This window comes from Callospermophilus lateralis, chromosome 4 (genome assembly GCF_048772815.1).
Source record: "Callospermophilus lateralis isolate mCalLat2 chromosome 4, mCalLat2.hap1, whole genome shotgun sequence".
NCBI lineage: Eukaryota > Metazoa > Chordata > Mammalia > Rodentia > Sciuridae > Callospermophilus > Callospermophilus lateralis.
Window position 1 is genome coordinate 144,434,854 of NC_135308.1, and position 21,262 is coordinate 144,456,115.

The window sequence follows — 21,262 nt, forward strand, 5'->3', positions numbered from 1 at the left end:
AAAGTGCTCAATAACTATCTCTATATAATCCATTATTATATTTTATCATATCAGACATCTTTTTCATATAGCCTAGTCTCAATTTTCCTGCTGGTTTCAATTTTCAGAGATTTAATTGTTTTTTTTTCTTTTATCCATGTGTCCCCAATTCCCCTTGCTCTAGCTCCATTATTCTATTGTCTCAGTTCCCAATATTTTGTGTCCATCCTGGCCAACATTAGATTTAATAATCTCAAGAATTGCAGTTTATACAATTAAGGTAGTCTTTGCTTTCTGTCTTTATCCTTTGTCCCTCCTCATCAGCCTCCAGAACGTTACCAGGACTCCAATTTCTCCTGGGGGTGGGAGAATGGACTTTTAAGGAATGTTTCTAGTTACTTGCAATATGGATGCAAATAACTGGGGCTTATGTACCTAGTCTACAAACAACGTCCGTCCTGTGTGTAGTTGTGATGAAAGAGTGACACTTTGAGGAAGAAATGCCCTATAAGTACTCTCAGCAAAAATTGTCAGTAGAGCTAAAGGGGCATTTGAAAATTCAGCTCAGCAACCCTCTGGTCCATACTGAGAGGCATTCCCTTCAAAAGAATTTCCAACCAGATGGTGTTTGATATTCCTGACCTCACAGCAAGATGTGAAAGACCATGGGTTTTGAAGTTGGCGAGCTCAGACTCCTAGGTTTTCGGTTACTACTTAGCAAATTTCATGTGGTATTATCTGCTCCACATAGTTCCCTCTTTATAGAATCTTTCATAAGCCTACATCCATATTAATTTTCCTTATTATGAGGTCTCATAATCTGGTATCTTTCCTTTGTATCAACTGTCACAGTTTTCCCTTTACTTTTAAGTCTGTAATTATTCATTAATGTCAGCCTTCTGTACTGGATTATTGTGAGCTCCACCAGGCCAGGGACCAGAATCTTCACTGTACTCTTGTCCACCCCAGACTAAGCCCATCACTGTATCTATCCCCAGATTTATCTAACTCAGTGCCTGGCACACAGTTGGCAGTCAGAGAACAAATGAAGCATTTTGCCGGCTGTCTCTGGGGCGTGGAAGTTGTTGCCCCGGGCGCAAATTTCCGCCCCGTGGCTGGAATGGCTTGTACTGTAGACCCCCAGCACCAGCTCCAACCTGAGCCCCTGTCCTGGTCTTGCCCTGCACACCCGAGCGCCGCTGGGGGCGGTGCCTCACCCCGTGACGCAATCCGGGGCGGGACTTCCGGCCGCCGAAGTTTAACAAGTCCAGGCGGGAGCCGGAAGCCGAGTGCTGAACGGGTTGCGCCTGGGCTCCCTGTTGTGCCGCTGCGGAGAGGTGAGGTCCCAGAGTTCCCGGAGTCAGCTGGTAGCCCGGTCACGCGGGTCTCGCCCGACCGCTTTTCTGTCGCCCTTTCAACCACTTCAGAGTTGGGGCGCCAGGGACGTCCGGGTTACGCGCGCTCCGGCCGGCCCTGCGCTCCAGGCGGTTACCCGGCCGGGGCGCGGCGGGCGGGGAAGTGGCCCGGGATTCTCGGGTCGGGGTCACGCACCTCCGCCCCCGACTGCTCCGAGAGGTAGCCCGTCCCGCTAGAGTAGTTTGACGGCGGCTGAAGGGGGTGCGCAGCCTCCGGAAAGTTTTGCCTCTTCCCTACTAGCCTGCCTCCCGTTTTGTAAACCTCCCTATGGTTCTTTTGGCGGGCACTGGAGTGCGTTTTACCAATAACCCCAGGTGAGCCGTGCTCTGGCAAGTAGAGTGCGTCCTGGTGGAGGAAAGTTGGAGAAGTTTTATTCAGCTGAGTGTTGTTGACTTGTTGCGAGCAGCTGCCGTGCCTAAACCGGGCCGGCCTGGTGTCCGGTTTATGCCTGGTGCCCTGGCAGATCTCTTTGGATGGGACTCCCTTTGAAGAGCTGATGTAGCGCTTCTCCCTTAAATGTGCTAGATCTCAGAAGATGGGTGATAGGTAGGCAGGTGGTCCCGTTTCCCACTTAGAGAAGAAAAAATTTAAGGATTGTCAAGGTTACCATCACCTAAGTTAGGGCAGCCCTTTAAACCCATCTTTTTCTGAACTTTGACTTCAGTAATCTACCCACTACACCACATTGCCCAACAGGCACTGGGTAGGGTTATGGTAGCTGGCTACATCTTGTAGGAGTGTTTCTAGGCTTAGAGATCACCTTTCCAGCATCTCATTGTTACTGGAGTAGGAAACCAACAGGGCAGAAGTTACATATGTCTAAAACACCAAATCGAAACACTGTATGTGTACATTTCAACAGGTGACTTCAGTGACTCTTAGTAGCACTGTTTATTTGATGAAAAGAGCATAACGAAACATGTGAGTGATCTTTCTGGTTAAAAGTGTTAGCTTTTTAATACATATTAATTTTTTTTTGGTCTTCGAGACTGAAAGATTCCTGTAATTCATTTTTGCCTTTAACTTGTCCTTTGAACTGGAGTATATTAGACCTAAATGTGATGCTTTCCTGATGACTTTGGGACCCGTATGATATGACTATTGCTATGCAATACTTGTTCACCCTGGTACCAGGAAGGTGTTGGGAGTGTACTTCTATGCTCTTTTTCTTTCACATGTACTTTTGAGCATATTTTTTTCTTACCCATCATTCATAGTACTTGCTGTTCTTTGAAGTATCTGCCTGGATCAACTTCCTTGCCTTTGAATCCTAGACTGCCTTTGGTTGTGAGGGCACCTTGTTAGAATTATGTAGTGCCTCTAAATAGTGCATACTGTAAATAAATGAGAAAAGTGAAGGTATCATAGATCAAGAATTGGTATAGGGATAAAGTGGCATCTCTTTTGATGGTATTACAAATTTTAGTTATTTGGAAAACTTGGGATGTCAGGATTCAGACTTGCAAGTACACAGGTTTATGGGGTACATTTAAAAAAAAATATTAGGATGTTGCTTTTAACACTTATGTATTGAGTACCTACTGTATGCCAGGAATGTTTCAAGACTCTGGTATAGGAAGGCAGACCTTATTATGAGAACAAATAAGAATTTCAGATAGTACTAAATGCCATGAAAAAGAAATGAAATTGGGCAGTGGAATACAGAGTAAAGAAAGATAAGTGGTAAAGGACCACTTTAGCCACAGTGGTCAGGGAAGACCCTTCTGAAGCAGAGACACTTGAGCTGAGACCTAAATGATGAGCAGATAACCATGGGGCAGCAAATGAAAAGACACTGAGGTGAGAATGACCTTGTCTTGTTGTATGAGACAGGAGGCCGTTGTGTTCAGAGTCTGGTGGCCCTTGGGGAAGAGAGGTAGGAGAGTTACCCAATAACCAGGTCATGTAAGGTAGGTTGCATTTTTTTGTAATTGCTATTGGGGAACAATTGGAAGAGTCAATCAAGAGTATGCGATATATATTTTAGAAAGGTCACTGCTTCTACTTTGTGGTAAGTGCTCTAGAGTAAAAAAGGACAAATAGAAGTTCATTTTTTATTAGATGTTTCATTTCAACAGGTTTTTTTCTCCCCATCCTGTTTAAATATAATGTTCTAAACTTTTTGTAGGCGCAGTCATGCAAGAAAACCTCAGATTTGCTTCATCAGGAGATGATATTAAAATATGGGATGCATCATCCATGACACTGGTGGATAAATTCAACCCACACACATCACCACATGGAATCAGTTCATTGTGTTGGAGCAGCAATAGTATCCTTTTTTTTAAGTAACCACCTTATTGGGCTTAACAATAAGTAACAGTGAAACTTTGGTATATTACACATAATGAAAAATATATTTAGTATGGCTACCATTGACTAAAATATAGTAGTTTTTAAAAATTATATATAAATGTATTTTGATTTTGTCTGTTGATTTTATTTTTTAAAGGTTGAGTTGCAGCCTACTCATTCAAAAAATTAGTATCTAGATATAGAACATAGAATTAATTGTGTTATCAGCAGTTTGGAATGAGTTTTTGCATCTGCATTTGACTATTTGAATCTGATTTGGAAATTAATGACAGAATTTGAAGGCAGAAGCAAAATGAGGAGGAGATAAATTGTTGAGTATCATCATCTTACTGATATTCTACTTGTATTTTTCTCCCTTTCTATGATGAAAGTAACATTGTTTCCCAAACAGAAGTAGTAAAATTGTATAGCTTGACTTCTTTTCTTGGTGAACTCCTAAATGTGGATAAAATGAATGAAGGAATTACACCCGTAAACTAATGTTTCTCAACCTCTCGCTATTGACATTCTGGGCCGCCTTATACATTTGTCATGGGGACTTTCTATACATTGTAGGGTGTTTAGAAGCTTTCCTGCTAACTACCCACTGCATGCCAATAGCCACAATGGTGACAACCAAAAATGTCTCCAGAATTGCCAGAATCACCCCCAGTTCAGAATCACTGCTGTTAATTCTTAACACCCTTTTATGAAAATATAGAATTGGTATGCTAGGAACTATTTTTTTTTATGATAGCTACACTGTTTCTTAAACAACAAATTGTTTATGATCTTATTAATACCAAAATATTAATGTTCTACTTCTTAATGAAAGAAAAATATTAAAACTTTAAAATATGACTTATCCTTGAACAAAAATATTAGAATTTTTTTATGTTTAAGGCTTGTTCTTACAAGTACATAACAAATATGACAAATTTTCTTAGCTATTTAAATTTACCGCTTCATCATTTCTTGATTTTTGCATTACAGTAGTAAAATTTACTTTGGTACTATATTAATCAAACTCATGGTGAAGTAACTCGTTTTTGAAGGACTCTCCAATGTATAGTAGGGAAAACGTTTTGAAGAGAGAGGCAAGTAAATGAAGTGGTTGCCCTCTTTTTAGATTTTCATTATTTTCAGAGCTTAATTTTTTCTGTTGTTGTGTAAGAGAAAAGTAATTTTTAATGAGATTTATTATTTTTTGTTCTAGGGAATTTTACTGGGAGCTAGCATTTGCTGATATGTTTCTAAATGACATATCAGCAAATTGATGTGGCCGTGAGGTTGTGTTGGGTGGCTTGGAAACTGGTTTTATTTCAGCATAGTTTTCTTGTGTGCATGAATCTGCACTGAAAGCCTTCATATATTTATTTGTCTTCCTAATGAGATTTTGATTCCTTCCATGGAGGTTGGTTATTGAAGAATAAAGAATAGTTGAACTCAACAACTTTTGGGTCCCCATAACATAGATTCCAAAAATGGGATTAGTGCAAGGTGCCAGGGAGGTTATTTTTCTCTTTTGGTCCTTTAATAATGTTCTTCATTTTCTCATGACTTCTAAAAGTATAAGAGAACTTTGAAAAGTAACTAGCTTACCCTTTCACGGTATCTTCTTTCAGTTTTTTTTTATATTCTAAGGACAAAATTAGTGATAAACAGAGGAAGAAGCCAGGGAAAGGGAAATGATTTATTTTTCTCAGTGTTGTAGTACCTATGTAGAAATGATTTTGTTTGAATGATATTATAATATGTGTTCTAGAAAAAATCTGAATGTTATGCAGTTTATCCAAAAGTAGTACAGTTAGGACTGAATGTCTAGTTAGCCATTCTCCCTTGATTCTCTGTATAGACTTTATTTGTTAAAGAGCATAGACTTAAACTGCTGATTTTAAAATGTGTTACGACTCTAATAAAAATCTGAATTTTATTCTTGATTGTATTAGTATATTCAAACATTTTAGTTACTTTTTTGTGTTTACTTATTACTACCCATTTATGTAAAATAAATATAATTTTAAATTAAAATAATTTAGATTATATTTAATTTAAAATAGTTAAAATTCTTCCATTACATTAATAGTTGCTATTGGACCACACTCACTTATATTTGCCAGTTAGTGTAATATTCATTCTGAATATATTTCAGACTGAAATATTCTATCAAAAGAATTCCAGTTTTGAAAAAATATTTGTATTCATTTTTTTGTAAAATTAGGAGAGTCGCGAGGGTACTTACTTTCTGGCTTAAATTCTTACCAGACACTGGTTTAATAAATAAGCATCTTGAGCAGTTTTTATAGATAGAAAGGCTGACTGCTATTTGCTGATGCTGCCTTTGTCGTGCTCTCATTTTTGAAGGATAAAATTAGTCCTTCTGGCCTACCCCGAAAATGGAGTAGAATTTCACATGGGTTAAATAGCTTTCAAGTGATAGCAGAGCCAGAAGGGGTAGTTCTTCCTTGCAGGAGTAGTAAAGAGAATTTGTAATTAGTAACTTGAGCTGATTTTGAAAGCTACTGTGTAAGCTATATTTATGTGCTTATCTTAGTGTTTGCTTGTGTGATTGCATTCTTAAATAATAATCTAGTGCCATGGATGATCATGGATTGTTTGATGCTCCATAACTCTTCATTTAGATAACTTTCTTGTAACAGCATCTTCCAGTGGGGACAAAATAGTTGTTTCAAGTTGCAAATGTAAGCCTGTTCCGCTTTTGGAGCTTGCCGAAGGGGTAAGTTTTTGTTTGTTTTTTAACTCTTTGTTTAGAATCATAGTTCTACTTGTGTAGCAGTTGCTTATTTACTGTGGCACTTGCAACTTAAGATGAAAGTAGTTTAAAGCATTATTTTTAATCTAAACTCAGTACAGTAACACTTAAAGGTGAAGTACATGTGCTTACATGTGTTTAAGATAAAATAATATTGGATCCCACAGGAGCAATTGAGGACTTGGATTGTATTAATTAATACTTGCTTTCTCTGTTTTTTTCCTCTGTAGGTAGGATCTTGTTCAAGCTTGATTTAGGACTATGTCGCACCTAAGTCACTAGGTTGACCTGACCATGTGAACCCTTATGATATAACTACTCTTACTGACCTTGGGTTCAGGACCATCAGCTAAAGACTCCCATCTGCCAGATTTAGTTGACTAGGTGGGGGAGGGGCTGCTTGAGCTTCTCTCAATCTCCTTGAACTGATGGCTTTGTCAAAATGAACTTTAGTCCCATAGCACATGAAATGGAGCACTCACTGCATATTGTTTCTTTATCCTGTTTTATGTTAATCCCCCTGATTCAGAGTAATAATGGCTTCCTCATTTTCATTTGTAACTACTCCTTCAAAACTGTTTCTTTTTAAAACAATGTAAAGTCTAAAAAAAAGTAGTTGGTAACTTTTTTTTTAAGTTTCAAAGTTTTTGTAGTAGACCCTAAAACATTATAAATGATCATAATATTATATACTGAGATAGGTAAGGTAGCCTACTTAGAATGAAAACATCAGAACAAAAGAATAAAAACTCTGTCAATTTAAAGAGGACAAGATTTTTAATAAGTTTTTTAATAAGTTTTTAATCAGCACATTGTAGCTAGAAGTATTTATGGCATAAATTGATATTTCAGTTCATATATGCAATATGCATTGACAAGCATCAATTAAGTTGGCATATTCATCACCTCAGAAAATAATATTATTTCTTTGTGTTGGTAACATTAAAAATTCTGTACTAGCTACTTTGAAATATACAATTATCAATTGTGTTCAACTTAGTTACCCTACTATGCTATAGAACATTCGAATTTTATCAATCCTCTCCTACAGGTATCTGGTAGGACTGGCCTGAACCTCACTTCCAATGCACAGTTGGAGGCTTGGGCAGAGCTAATGTCTACTAAGGGTAGAAATGGAGTTTGAGGTACTCTGCCTGTTCAAATAGAATTAATTTATGTCTCATTGTCCTATATATAGATCCCTATTAAGAACCTATGAAATTTTATAAGATACCTATAAAATTGCTCAATTTAAGCTTTTACAGGTGTCCTCTATAAGGATGATGAGACATAATAGGTTAAGTAAAATTGAGGCAAGAATGTCCCTGGTCAGTCAGTATACTGCAGTCTTCAAGAGTAGGTAGAAACCATCTTTGGATCTTTGGATTTTGTCAGAGGTGGTCAGTAAGCATTTATTGAATCAGTGTCAGTGTCAATGCTGAAACAGTTTCCTCTGTTTTATTTACACACACACACACACACACACACACTCACACTCTTTTATGTATTATGCCTTAGAATCAGTGAATCTATTTTTTCTTCCTAAGCATAAACTCAACAGATGATATGCACAAGTGTGGCACAGTTCTAAGGATTTTGTGAATATTTTAAATTAGTTGCTGTAATTCTTAGTCGCCTTTCCCATGTTTAAGAAATCACATAATGCAAGTAGGTAAAAGTGAAATCATTATAGTTCTAATTTTGAATCTACTTAATTTACTTATAAAATACTTTCCAAACATCAATTCTATAGTCTTTCTTATGAGTTTTGTGTAAAGTATTCATGTGTTGATAACTTGGTTTTTTGTGGGATCCAAGTCCTGTTGCTCATGGTATTTGAAATCTTAAATCTTTTCTGCTAGAGAGAATAACATTCCATTCTACTTATTTCAAAATTGCCTTTAGAGTAGAACTTCTAAATTTTTTTTTTTGCGTGTGTGTGTGTGTGTGTGTACGTTTTACTTCTTTAAAATTGACAGAATGTTGTTAATAAAATTATAATGGGTTACAATAGATGGGGTAGAGAGAGAAGATGGGAGGGGAGGGGAGGGGAGGGGGGTAGGAAGGAAGGGGATAGAAAAAAAAGAGAAAAAGAAAAATTATAATGGGTATTATAAGCTACTAAGTAATCTATAAATTTGATCACCTGTAATTTTTAGGTTTTAAAAAAATTATGCCTGTTGTTGCCTTGTGTCTTGGGGTTACAGGATTCCTGTAATAAACACACAATTTCTGTTAATTATTTTGTTATTTAAGTTCATTTATTACATTAATAATATATTAATGTAAAAAGATCATCTATTAACAGGGTAAGCCAACTATAAGTGTAGGTTTTATTCTGAACCCTTAAGAATAAGTGTAATTTGGAATTCTAACATATCAGTCTTTGCTGGACATCATCTTTGTCTATTTTCTTTTTTAAAAATATTTTTTAGTTGTTGATGGATATAATACATTTATTTTTATGTGGTGCTGAGTATCAAACCCAGTGCCTAACATATGATAGACAAGCACTCTACCCCTGAGCTATAACCCCAACTCCTTTGTCTAAAGTTTATTTTGGTAGTTCTTAGTAAATTGTCCTGGTTTGCAGTGACACCCCGATTCTAAATTTTATTAGTTTCTTTAGACCAAAGTCAATACCTAGAATGGTACCTATAAGAGAATTATAGCAACTGTACTAAAACACTAATGTAATGTGCATCCTGCTACACTGTTATGTTAGTTGATATTCTTGGTCAAGAACTAGAAGAAACTTTGGCTAGTCCAGCTGGAGTGCGGGAACTAGACTTTCTGTACCCTCTTAAGAATCTCTTGTGCAGAAGATGTTTTTGGGATATATAGACTGTCAAGGTACAAATAGTAGATGTAGTTCTTACCTGCCATTTCTCAGATGGAACATAGGCCCAGAGACATGAGGTGAGTTGCCTAAACCTATATAACTCAGCTTTGAACTTAAGTCATGAAATACCTCTTTTGGATTTCATTTCTTTGTTTTTTTTCATGGCACCCAACTGAAGATATGAACAATTGATATAACTTTATAGTGCCTCTGTAGGTGAAATAGGAATATACATGTATCATTTTGCTGTATTGCAAAGCACAGTTATTGATGGCACCTACTAGATAGGAATATTTATAGATTTTCACTGTGAGAAGAACTTGGTAACCTCTGTATTTCTTAGCCTTACTTTATAAGTGGAGATGATCTCTAAAGAACCTGGCATTCTGGTAGAAGACAGGCAATAAGTTACAAGCATAGGACACCCAGGTATTAGTGAGTTGTTTTGCAAAGAACTAATGTAATATATTGGGATAGTAATTTATACCAGATGGCTAAGGGAGGCTTCCTGAAAAGGTAGCACTTAAGTTGGAATCTTTTGACTAGAAAAAGCCATCCAGACAAGGTTCAGTGAACTTAGCTTTCTAGGCAAGGAGAGTAGCAGTATGAAGACTTGAGGCAAATACAGAATTGTTGTGAATTTAATAAATAAAAGGTTGATATGACTGGAGAATTAGTAGATAAGGAAGAAAATGGTAGGCGATGAAGTAGACAAGACCCATATGAATAGGGCTCTGAAAGCTAGGTTAATGGGTTTGGAATTTATTCTAGGTGTGATTGGAAGCCATTGAAGATTTTTAAACAAGTAGAGAGGCATGCTTTGATTTGTATTTTTTAAAGTTCACTCTGCTTTATGGAGTTTGGTATATATGAAAGCAGGAGTAGAACTAGTGAAAATAGGGTGTTGCTGTTTTCGTTTGGCAATTTTTGGATTAGTGCTAGTAGTAGCTATAAATAAAGGTGTTTGGAGTTTATAGAACTTATTAATGGATTGAAGGGAGAAAGAACAAGGAATCAAGGATTGTTCAGGATTTTTATCCTGAGAAACAGAATGGATGGCATCCTTGCAGAGATGGGGAAGAATGTAAAGTCAGGTTTTTAAATTTTATTTTATTTTTACCATACTGGGAACTTAATCTAGGTCCTCAAGCATGCTAGGCAAGTACTCTACCACTGAGCTACATCTCCACCCCTGGGGTCAGATTTTGATGACAGGATTAAAAATTGGGCTCCATATGATGGGATTTGCTAGGAGACTTAGGGCTTGTATATTGACCTGTTTAAAAAAAAAAAAACAAAAAACCTCTCCATTTGTAATTTGTTTCTTGTGTAAACTAGAAAATTCTTTAAAAACTTCACTCTTTACCATTTTCCAATCTGGGAATTGATTCTAATTTCGGATACTCTGTGGAGATGAGAGAATAGGGTGTTTTCTTTTGTTTTTTTAATTTAAAAAAATTTTTTTTATTTTGTAGTTAAACACAATACCTTTATTTTTTAATTTATTTTTCTTATGTGGTGCTGAGGATCAAACCCAGGGCCTTTTTTGTGCTAGATGAGTGATCTACCACTTGAGCCACAACCCCAGCCCGCAAGACAATAGGTTTTATCAAAGGAAAATATTAAGGGCAACCTGAGGGGAGGCCCAGATTTCTTGTTTCCTAAGCTTTCCCTGCTGTCACTTTTCAGTGAAAGAGACAGCTAATATGATTTCCTTGATGTTTTCTAGAAATTCTTGCAAGCTGTTGGATCCATATAAAAGATGATGAGAGGAGAACTCTTAGTGTAACTATTACCATGGAATGTTTACTAAGTGCTGGATAAGACTTGGTACTTGTGGGGTCTGTTAAATTAACTTTTTTTTTTTTTTAACAGCAAAATCAGACATGTGTTGATTTAAATTCCACATCTATGTATTTGGTAAGCGGAGGCTTAAATGGCACCGTTAATATTTGGGATTTAAAATCAAAAAGAGTTCATCGGTCTCTCAAGGTAAGCAATTTTCTTTTAAATATTTACAGAAAGGGTATCACCCAATGTGTTTTAGAGTAATTATCCAAACTTTTAATCTTGAGGATAAAATTAAGATGCTTCAGAATTGTCAGGGGAAGTAAAAGTGCTGGGTAGCCAAAAGACCTTGTCCTTTTTTGCCTCCATGTATATTAGGGCACATTGCTAGCATTTGTTTCAACTACTTCTTTGTTTGCTTTTTTTTGTTTAGCTTTTCTTCCCCTGAGACATGGTTTGTTCTTATTGGGGACTTTTTTTTTAGGCACTTTGGTTCTGGAATGATGGCAATCATTTCAGTCATCAGAGTTGGGGATTTAGCTTTTTAGTTTTGTGGTATATTTGGTTGCTGGTAATGAAATACTTACTAAAATATCTGAACATTTGAAATTATTTAAATCTATTTAAAATTATTATATTTTTGCAGTTTCAGAAAATAAAAGTATTCTTCTCAATAAAGTATGATTATGATGACTTTTGTAATAATATTTACACGTTTTGTCTTTTGCTTTTTAGAAGTTGATCTTTAAAGTTACTTTTAATTTTTACTTTTAATAAAGTTTTGATGTGAAAAAAATTTAATGTATATGCATACTCACACAGGAAGAACTTCCTTTAACCCGTCAGTCGTATACTTGTCATCTGACATCAACTCTTGCTCAAGAGTGTTTCATTTTAAGCTGGGCTCAGTGGTGCATACCTTGTAATCTCAGCAGCTCAGGAGGCTGAGGCAGGAGGATTGCAAGTTCAAAGCCAGCCTCAGCAAAAGCGAGGCACTAAGCAATTCAATGAGACCATCTCTAAATTAAATACAAAATAGAACTGGGGATGTTGCTCAGTGGTTATCCCATTAAATCCCCTGTACCAAAAAAAAAAAAAAAGTGTTTCATCTTTATCTTCACCAACTCTCATCCCTCTACCTTCAGGTTATTTTGTAGCAACTACCAGTCCTTTTTTTTTTTTTTTTAATATTTTAATGTCATTTAGTTAATTCTTACCAGAAAAGTGATAATATTGAAGAATGGTTTTCTCTTAGCTAAGTTGAAATATAATTCTCTTATTGCTATTTAAATACTGTCATTTGAAGTTGGTTCTTTGAAAAGAAAAACAAGATTGATAATCTCTTAGCCAAACTAACCAAAAGAAAATGGGGGAAAAACCAAATTAATAAAATTAGAGATGAAAAGAAGAAATCACCACAGACATCTTAGAAATCCAGCATATCATTAGGGACTATTTTGAAAACTTACACTCGAATAAATTGGAAAACCTAGAAGAAATGGATACGTTTCTAGACAAATATGATATGCCAAAACTGAATCAAGAGGACATAGAAAACCAATAATTTGTAATGAGATATGAGCAGTAATAAAAAGCCTTCCAACAAAGAAAAGCCCAGGACCAGATGGATTCTCAGCTGAATTCTACCAAACCTTTAAAGAAGAACAAATGCCAGCACTCCTCAAATTATTCTGAGAGAGGAATAAAACACTTCCAGATTTATTCTATGAAGCCAATATCACACTCATACCAAAACCAAATAAGGACACATCAAGAAAAAAAACTACAGACTGATATCTCTGATGAACTTAGATGCAAATACTTAATAAAATATTAGCAAATTGTTTTCAACAACTCATTAAGAAGATTGTACACCACTAACAAATTAGTTTTATTCCAGAGATGCAAGGAGAGTTTAATATATGTGAATCGATAAATGTATTCATCACATCAACAGAATTAAGGACAAAAATCATTTAGTGGGCTGGGGTTGTGACTCAGAGATTCAATGCAATTCACATCAAAATTCCAGTGACGTCTTAATAGAACTAGAAAAAACAGTTCCAGAATTTATTTGGAAGACTAAAAGACTCAGAATAGCAAAAAAGAATTTTAAGCCAAAAAAAGATGCTGGAGGCATCACAGTACCTGACTTCAGATTATACTACAAAGCTAATAGTAACAACAGCTGCATGGCAGACACACATGGACTGGAATTGTGGCTCAGTACTAGAGCACTCGCCTAGCATGGGCAGGACCCAGGTTTGATTCTCAGCAACACATAAAAATGAAGGCATTAAGTTGTGTCCATCTACACCTAAAAAATAAATATTAAAAAAAAAAAAAAAAACCAAAAACAGACACACAGACCAGTGATACAGAATAGAAGACACAGAGACAAACCCGCACTGAGTCATCTGATTCTTGACAAAGGTGCCAAAACCATTGAAGGAAAGATAGCCTTTTTAACAAATGGTGCCAGGACAACTGATTATCCATATTTGTAATGAAGCTACCTTCTTATCTCTCACCCTGAACAAAAATCAACTCAAAGTGGATCAAAGACCTCAGAATTTGGGGCTGGGGATGTAGCTCAAGCGGTAGCGCCCTCGCCCGGCATGCGTGCGGCCCGGGTTCGATCCTCAGCACCACATACAAAGATGTTGTGTCCGCCAATAACTAAAAAAAAAAATAAAGAAATATTAAAAAATTCTCTCTCTCTCTAAAGAAACAAACAAACAAAAAAAAAGACCTCAGATTTTGACCAGAAACTATGCAACTCCCAGAAGAAAACATAAAGTCCATGCTCCAGTTTTTAGGCACAGTAGGACCTTAAGTAGGACCCCTAAAACTCAGGAAATAATGCCAAGAGTTAATAAATGAGATAGTGTCAAATTAAAAGGCTTCTGCAAAGGAAATGATTTGGAATGTGGAAAAATAACACACTGAATGGGAGGATATCTTTTCTAGCTACTCTTCTAACAGAGGATTAATATCTAGAACATAAAAAGAGATCAAAAAACTTTACGCCAAAAAAATCAAATAACCCAATTAATGGGCAAATTAATTAAACATACACTTCTCAAAAGAAGAAATATAAATGGCCAACAAATACATGAAAAAATATTCAATATCATTAGCAATTAGGGAAATGGAAATCAAAATTACACTGAGGTTCATCTCATACCAGTCAGAATATCAGTTATCAACCAATAATATATGCTGGAGAGGATGTGGAGGAAAGGAATCCATTTACACTATTGGTGGGACTGTAAATTTTACAACCACTGTGGAAATCAGTATGGAGGTTTCTCAAAGTCTAGGCATGGAACCACTATATGCCCCAACTATACTACTTCTCAGTATTTTTCCTGAAGAATTAAAGTCATGTTACTATAGTGTATATCTGTGTTTCTAGGAGCACAATTCATAATAGCCAAACTATAGAACCAGTCCAGGTGTCCATCAACAGATGTTTTATATATGTTTTATTCAGCTATAAAGAAAAATGAAATTATAGCAGTTGCAGGAAAATGGATGGAATTAGAGACCATCATAATAAGTGAAATAAGTCAAACTCAGAAAAAGGATTACATGTTTTCTCTCATGGGGAAGCTGGAGAGGAAAAAGGAAAAAAAAGGTGGGGGTAGATCTTCTAAAAATCAAAGGGACATCAGTAGTGGAAAGGGACCAAGGGGTTGGAAGCCCAGAGGCAGGAGGGAAGTGCTGGGGGTTGATACTGACCAAATTATGTTTTTATGTCTTTGTACTAATATGTAATAACAAATCCCATCAGCATATACAACTATAAAGTGCCAATAAAAATTTCAGGAAAAAATAAATACTGCTCTGTGCAGTGGCACGCACCTGTAACCCTAATAGCCCAGAAGGCCAGTAATCCCAGTGATTGAGGAGGTCAGGACATGAGGATCATGAGTTAAGAGCCAGCCTCAGCAACTTAGCAAGACCCTATTTCAAAACAAAAAACAGAAAGGGCTGGGGATGTGGCTCAGTGGTTAAGTATCCCTGGGTTCAATGCCTGGTATCAAAAAACAAAAACAAAAAAACCCAACAAATACTGCAAAGCAAGTAGAGTTTTCCTGTGTACAGATGGAGAAACTGAGAGAAGTTAAAGAACTTTTTCTTTGCTAAGCAGTTAGCAATGGCTAACTCATTTTAGGCTGGCCTTGAGCTTATGATTCTCCTGAATAGCTGGTATTATAGGTGTGCACCATGACCCTAGACTCTTAATCTTTAAGTTTGAACTCAAGTTTTATATCTTCTTTTATATAATTTCCCATTTACTCCAGATACATTTTTCTTATTGTTTGAAATTCTTAGAGTGATTTGTTCCCTTATTCATTAAGTAGTATTTGAATGGCAAGTGGTGATTGTGGGAAATCTTATCTTTGGCTTTGGTTCCCTCACTTACAGTCCTTTTCCTGTTGGTATAACAATTTCTGGCACTTGGGTAATGCTGAGTAAATGTTTACTGAAAGACTTATTTTTCACTGCTGAAATTAGGAAGGTACCTGCCCCTTGACAAAGTCATAGAAATCGTATTGGACTCCCATGTTCTTAATTTCCCAATTGGGAACAGTGCACAAAATGTTGGTAATTCCTTTTTTTCTTCTTGTCAGACATTTCTTTCCCCCACAGACAATTGTTTCTTTGATTTAGAAAGGTAATAAAATGTAAATTTCTGAAAAATACTTGAAGGATCATTTGAAAATTTGTAATATATGTGGGATGTGTAACTACTCTCAATAGGACATTAATTATTAGGTACCACACTCAGTTTATCTTATGACATAAAACTGTTTAAAATTATTCTGCAAATGTTGATTTTTTTTCATTTTCCTATTAAACATCTTTAATTTGATATTGGAAAGTAGTCCTTATGAACTCAAGTTTGTTTAAAACCCTACACTTTATTTCATCAAAGTGGATTGCCATTTGGATTTGAGAGGGAGTCTCATAGTGGGAAGAAGATAGGCTTTGGAGTTTGACCTGGAATTGAATCCTGGTTCTGTCATTTAGCTGTTATATGAGCTTGCATGGATTTATTAACCTTTCTTTGCCTCATGTACTTTATAAATGAGTAAAATGACCTTGCCTTTTGGGATTTCCTAAAGATTAAATAGTAGCACATAAAGCTCCCAGCATGGGTAGGTACTCAGCAAATTTAAGCAGCTGCTGTGTGATCTCTCAGAATGTGCCTTGCTCATTGCTCATTTGTTTTTCCTCTTTTTATCTTCAATGTCTGGTTTCTTTCCTATTCCCCTGACTTGCCTCTTATCCTTTGTATTCTTCTGTATGTATGTGGTGAGGGTAGGGAATGGGAATTTAACCCAGGGATGTTCTACCACTGTTGTATATTCCCAGCCCTTTAAATTTGAACTCAAGTTTTATATCTTCTGTCAACTAGATTAGAGTAATAGCCCATCTCTTTTTTTTTTTTTTTTTTTTGGATACTTTGCCTCTACCACTCAGCATTTGCTGTGTCATTTACATGTTAATATAAATATTTCATCTTCTCAGTTGGTAATACTAATTAATAGTCAACTTGGAATAAATGCTATTTGTAAGTGAGGATGATTCTTTAAGGTAGTCATTTAAAAAATTACCCTTCTGTGCTGTCTCTTGTTTCAGAGTTCTTAGACCATTAATATACTTATGAAAGGTAAATATTGTTTCCTGGGAAGACTTGGTGTTGATTATATAGTTCCTTACATATCTGAATTTTTTTTTAAACTTATTTCAGGAAAATATTAAAATAACATATGACAAATGTAATGAAACTATGAAAATGGGCTGTTGGATGGTATAGAACATTATGCTTACTTGGATTTCTCTCTTTCAGGATCATAAAGATGAAGTAACTTGTGTAACATACAATTGGAATGATTGCTACATTGCTTCTGGATCTCTTAGTGGTGAAATTATTTTGCATAGTGTAACCACTAATACATCTAGTACTCCTTTTGGCCATGGTAGTAACCAGGTATAGTATCGCAATATGGGTTTATTCAAAATGAAGTTGATAACATAGGTTTTAAAATTATTTTACATAAGGCGATGAATTTTTGTTTAAAACATTTTTATATTTCTTAAATTTGTATTTAGCTTACTTAAAACATTTCTAGATAGTTTTTGATGGTGATGTTTAAAATGTTAAAATTATTTAATACATAATAGATCAGGGTACTTACCCAAATTTGATTATGTAATTAAATAGTTGCATACTTCTAGAATATAACTGTATGTAACAAAATACAACTAGCCGTTAGTAGGTTAAGCCTAAATATGTATTTTTTTTTTTTTTTTAAAGAGAGAGTGAGAGAGGGAGGGAGAGAGAGAGAGAATCTTAATATTTATTTTTTAGTTATCGGCGGACACAACATCTTTGTTTGTATGTGGTGCTGAGGATCGAACCCGGGCCGCACGCATGCTAGGCGAGCGCGCTACCGCTTGAGCCACATCCCCAGCCCCTAAATATGTATTTTAATCTTTGTATGGCATATATGTCTTATATAAGAGTATTGCATACTTCAGGCTGTCGGCTCCAAGACAGATACTTATGTTCATAAATAGCATAGATGAATTAGTCAGCTTTTTGTTGCTGTGACTAAAATATCTGAGAACAACTACTTAAAGGAGGAAAAGATTATTTTGGCTTATGGTTTGAGAGATCTCAGTTCGTAGTCAGTTGACTATATTGCTGTGGGCCTGAGGTTAGGTTGAACATTGTGGCTGAAGGAAATAGTAAAGTGGTTCAGCTCATGGCTGCCAGGAAGCAGAGAAAGAATGAGAGTTGAGTGCACAAGAGCAAGCGGATGAACCAGTGACAAAATATAATTCCCACGGTCATGGTCCAGCCTACTTCCACCAGCCATGCCCCCTTTGCCTAGTCACCACCCAGTAATCTGTTCAAATTATTAGTCCCTCAAATGGATTAATTCAGTGGTTAGGTTACAGCTCTCAAAATTTGATCATTTCACCTTGGAATATGCCTGCATTGCCACTTCAGGGGACATTTCACATCCAAACCACAACAGTAGGTATGGGATAGTTGTGTTTAGGCAGAGGGCAATGGAGTTTTAGTTTCTTAAATGTGTTAAAGAATCAAAATTTATGAGAGCTAGTCACTCTTGGAAAACAGTTTATTAAACATTATTTGAATAATATTAAGTGTTTAAGGAAAACTTATTGGATATTTAAATTATACAGAAAAAAGATTTTTCAAGTTTCTATTAGGAATGAAGGAGATACAAACATAAATGGTATTATGAGGTATTGATATACAATAATCTTGGATTCAGAACAGGTGAGAGCTATCTGGGAATAAAATTAGGAAAATTAAAGGGGTTAATTTAAGCTGGGTTAATTTTTGTTTTTACTAAGGCATTATAATCTGTCCTTTTGGCAGATTTTTGATGCTGATTTAGGCTAGGATTAACTCTTCACATGTCCACATTATGGTTGGAACCGTGGCTTATATCTCTGTTTTTATTTTGTTGTCCAGCTTCATGTATTACATGGAAAAGATGCTGGATATAATATGTGAATGTATGAATTCATTTAAAGATGGAAGAGATGTAGTAGGCTAATATAGAACTTTGGGAAAGGATGTTTGATAATAGAGAAAATAACAACAAGGAGAAAGGAAAGTACATAGACTTTAATATAGGACTAGTATGGGAAAAGATGAATTTCATTGTTAAGATTTGAATGCCAGACACAAGATTTGGCTTTTGTTTTGGAAGGCATTTAGGGAAACTAATCAGAATGTTTAATTGAAAATATCTAAGCTAAAAAATAAGTTTTTGGAGATAATCTCATTTCCTTCATTTTATGGATGAGGATGTGATTTTTTTTTTTTAACAGACATGTTTCTTATAATGTTAGTATTGTCATAAAAAATCGTGTTTTGTTTTTGTGGGTTTTTTTGTATGTATTTTGATAATGAAGACAAAGTCTAAGCTTAAAAATTTTGAAATTGTGAAAAAATTAATATGCAGTGATCAAATGTCATAGGAAATACAGTAATTTTTTTGCTTTTTTTGTATTAGAAGCATGGCAGATTTATAAAATTTGGACTGGCTTTTTAGTAGCATCAAATTAGATCAGATACTACTATGTATATTCTTATAGTTTAGTTTTTATTGTGTGTTGGTATAGTTTTCTTATTAAAACAAAACATAGAGGAATATTCCTAAAGATACAAGGCTTGTTTATATGTGAAAGATTTTAGCTTTTTTATTTGAGAAATAACATACATGTAATAAAGTATGTATATCTTGAGTGTACAGCTTGATGAATTTTTATGTTTACTTAAAGCTATATAAATACTAACAAAATCAAGATACAGACCATTTGCAGCACACCAAAGACTCTCTTATGTTTTCCAATCACTGCATCATGTTTCATAAATCATGTGCCTAGTTTCTTTTAGTCATGTTTGCTTTGTTGCATGAATTAGTAGTTCACACTCTTTTAATACTGTTTGAATGAGCCTTCATTTATTTATGCAGTGCATAGTAGATGAGTGTGTCAGTTGCTTCCAGTTTTAACTATTATCAGAAAGTTACTGTTGATATTCTTGTATAAGTCTTGGTTTAGACATATGTCTTTGTTTCTCTTAAGTAAATACCCAGAAGTAGAATTGCTTGGTTGTAGAGTAGGCATATAATTTTATTTTATGTAGAGCTTGTGCCATTTTACGCTTATACTAGCAGTGCATATGATATTTAGTTATTCCATGATTTTGTAATAGTTTGTGTTGTATATCTTAAATTTTGCCACTTTGATGGTTGTGTGTGGTATATAATGGTGGCTTTGATTTGCATTTCTCTATGTTGAATTCATTTTCATATATATTCCTTTGTGAACTGACTGTTGAAGACTTGTTTACTTTTGCATTGGATTATTTGAGTTTTATGCATTTATAATTTTTTACTTGTTCCAGATTGTCAATTTTTGGGTGTACTTTAGTCATCTCCTATTTTTTTTAATTTAATTGGCTCATATTAATTATACATTAATGAGTTTTATTGTGGCTTATTTATATAGGCATATAAATAATCTGATCAGTTTCACTCCCTAGTATCTCCCCTTACCCTCCTCTCCTCTTTCCCGCTTATCTTCTTCCTTCACTCCTGTGGTCTCCATTTTACTCTCATGACATCCATTTTTTTCTCCCCCCCACCCACCTTGCTTCCACATGAGAGAAGACATACTGTACTTATTTGTCTTCTCAATCTGGCTTATTTCAGTTAACATGATCCTCTGTAGATGCATCCATTTTCCTGCAGATGACATAATTTCAGTCTTCTTGATGGCTTGATAAAGTTCCATTGTGTGCATATACCACATTTTCTTTATCCTTTTAGCAGCAGGTACCTAGGCTGGTTCTATAATTTGGCTATTGTGAATTGTGTTGTGATAAGCACGAGTATGTCTGTAGTTCTAGAGTAAGCTGACTTCAGTTCTTTTGGATAAATATTGAGGAGTAGTATAGGTAGATCATGGTTCAGTGTTTAGTTTTTTAGAAACCTCCATACCAATTTCCAAAGTGGCTATATTAATTTACATTCTCAGCAAAATGTAGAAGAGTTCCTATATTCTTTTTTTTTTTAAAGAGAGAGTGAGAGAGGGAGAGAGAGAGAGAGAATTTTTTTAATATTTATTTTTTAGTTATCAGCGGACACAGCATCTTTGTTTTGTATGTGGTGCTGAGGATCGAACCCGGGCCGCACGCATGCCAGGTGAGCACGCTACCGCTTGAGCCACATCCCCAGCCCCTTCTTTTTTTAATTATTATTATTTTTTAGCTGTAGGTGGACACAGTGCCTTTATTATATTAGTATGTGATGCTGAGGATTGAACCCAGTGCCTCACACATGCTAGTGAACACTTTACCACTGAGTTACAACTCTAGCCACCACCCCCCACCCATTCTTGACTGCATTTATTGTTATTTATGCTTGTCATTCTGACTGGAGTGAAGTGGAATCTCAATGTAGTTTTTAAGAAAAAAAATTTTTTTAGTTGTAGATGGACACAATTTATTTATTTATTTAATGTGGTTTGAGGCTCGAACCCAGTGCCTGACATCTGTTAGGTAAGTGCTCTACCACTGAGCTACAACCCCAGCCCTTCTATGTAGT

General features: G+C 35.6%; 1 protein-coding gene across 1 annotated transcript in view; it reads left to right on the forward strand.

The window, feature by feature from the left end:
• The first annotated feature begins 1,255 nt into the window (after positions 1-1,255).
• Nedd1 (NEDD1 gamma-tubulin ring complex targeting factor) overlaps positions 1,256-21,262 on the forward strand; it is a 64,724-nt gene continuing 44,717 nt past the window's right edge. Inside the window, exons 1-5 of the mRNA XM_076853225.2 lie at positions 1,256-1,316; positions 3,524-3,667; positions 6,333-6,427; positions 11,181-11,297; positions 16,957-17,097. Of these exons, the coding sequence (XP_076709340.2) occupies positions 3,532-3,667; positions 6,333-6,427; positions 11,181-11,297; positions 16,957-17,097 (489 nt within the window). The 5' untranslated portion in view covers positions 1,256-1,316; positions 3,524-3,531. The remainder of the gene's footprint in view (positions 1,317-3,523; positions 3,668-6,332; positions 6,428-11,180; positions 11,298-16,956; positions 17,098-21,262) is intronic.